The following is a 1,932-nucleotide window of genomic DNA, read 5'->3' on the forward strand; positions in this document are numbered from 1 at the left end:
TCGCTTAAAGCCTTACTTTCAACTCGGCCTCCTGGTCAGTATATCCGAGTTCGACTTAAATAGTCTCGGTTTTCATATTCTTTATCTTTGACATGTGGGGTTCTCAATCGCCGTCATATACTATGTCTTATACTATTGAATTGAGTTTATTTTCCATAACTTTATAAAAATATACAAGGGCGCTTAGATCCTAATTCCTAATACTAGTGAAAATACAATGGGTCTAGCTAGATTAATATAATCTAAAGAGTCCGTTAACAATAATATATCTTTAAGTTCTAGCAATTTTGAAAACTATCATTTTTTTTTTGGGTAATGGGTTTTCACCGGGTAAATTTTATAAAATAAAGATATAAACAGTTAGAGTCACACAAGCATACATAGCTAGGCAACCACAAAACTAAGAAAACAACCAGACAAACAAGGAAACAAAAAACTAACAGCTAAAATTTCCACTTCATCTTCATTTCCAGAACGTGCTGCGAATTTTTGAACCGCAAGGACATTAACTTCAGTCTCACTGTAGAGTAGGTATCCTTAAAAACTTGATCAGGCTTGCGTCTTGATCCGTTGAATAAACTTGTATTTCGCTCCTACCAGATGTAATAAATGGCAGCTGCAAACAAGAGCTTCGAAATAACAACTCACACCACTCGGCGGTGGGATACAGGACTTAGGTCCCGAACTATCTCCTTCCAGTTTTCACCAAGCGATCGCAAAGGGACCATATCTTAAACTTTTTTCCACACTTGATTGGCATACGGGCATTTAAAAAACAAATGATCATGAGTGTCCGGTTGAATACCACATAAAGCACATAGCAAGGTCACATTCTGAGATACGGGAATATCCCACGATCTCATTTTGTCTTGGGTTTTCAGATGTTCACCCATCATCAACCAAACAATAAAAGAATGACACGGAATGCATTGAGGAAACCAAACCAGATAATACCATTCAACTTTAGGCGCGCGAGGACGAAGCGATTCCCAAGCTTCCTTTGTTGAAAAATCCACCAGCTTTCCATCATATTGTCTCCAACAGATCAAATCATTTCTTGCAAAATCAGGAGGTCGAATATTCATAAGCATTGGGAACTTTTGAATCCATGCGTGAGGCCAGTGCCACCCATCTGAGTTAACAAGTTCCGCAACCTTTGTGTCTTTCTTATAACCTTCTCTAGCAATATCTCGATGAGTTATGTAATCACTTAATGGGCCATAATCAGTCCAGGTGTCATACCAAGCCAACGTGCGATTGCCATCTCCAACTTTGTGCATAATAAATGGTCTTATAGTACTTCTCATATTCAAAAGCTTTCTCCAACCATAACTAGCCTAATTAGAAGCATCCACCTCCCAAAAATTATGATTATCAAGCCTGTAAGTATGGACCCACTTCACCCACATTGACTGTATATGGTTTAATAAACACCATGTATAATACGACATTAAAGCCATGTTCCAAATCTTTAAACTCTTAATTCCCAGACCACCCTCTTGTTTAGGAAGACACACATCTTTCCACCTTACCTTAGCTTTTCCTCGTTTCATATCTCCTTGACACCAAAGAAATCCACGAAATAATTTCTCTATATCAAGAATAACAGCATCAGGAAGAAGAAAAATAGAAGACCAAAACACCTGCATTGAAGATAGAACTGAAACAATTAATTGAGTTCTGCCCGCATAAGATAAAAACCTGTTCTTCCAATAATGAATCTTGATTTTAACCCGATCAACCAAGATTTTACAATCTTTGTAATATAGGCGTGAAGAAATCAATGGAACACCCAAATATATAACCGGCAGCGCACCTTCGTCAAATGGTAATAATGATAAAATAGCTTGTTTTAAGCACATTGTGACATCTGAGAAAAAGGCTGTGCTCTTGGGTATGCTCGGTGTCAACCCCGAACATGATTTAAATTCA

The 1,932-nt window shown here is 37.7% G+C and overlaps 1 protein-coding gene across 1 annotated transcript; it reads right to left on the bottom strand.

Annotated features, from left to right (window-relative positions):
- Positions 1-731: 731 nt before the first annotated feature.
- Positions 732-1,280, bottom strand: LOC139901296 (uncharacterized). The gene has a single exon (XM_071884025.1). The coding sequence runs from the start codon at positions 1,278-1,280 to the stop codon at positions 732-734; it is 549 nt and encodes a 182-aa protein (XP_071740126.1).
- Between the last annotated feature and the right edge of the window lie 652 nt (positions 1,281-1,932).

Source organism: Rutidosis leptorrhynchoides, chromosome 3 (genome assembly GCF_046630445.1).
Source record: "Rutidosis leptorrhynchoides isolate AG116_Rl617_1_P2 chromosome 3, CSIRO_AGI_Rlap_v1, whole genome shotgun sequence".
Lineage (NCBI taxonomy): Eukaryota > Viridiplantae > Streptophyta > Magnoliopsida > Asterales > Asteraceae > Rutidosis > Rutidosis leptorrhynchoides.

What these genes read in the sequence shown, in the direction of transcription:
- LOC139901296 (XM_071884025.1), bottom strand. Translation starts at nt 1,280, where the DNA reads ATGCACAAAGTTGGAGATGGCAATCGCACGTTGGCTTGGTATGACACC.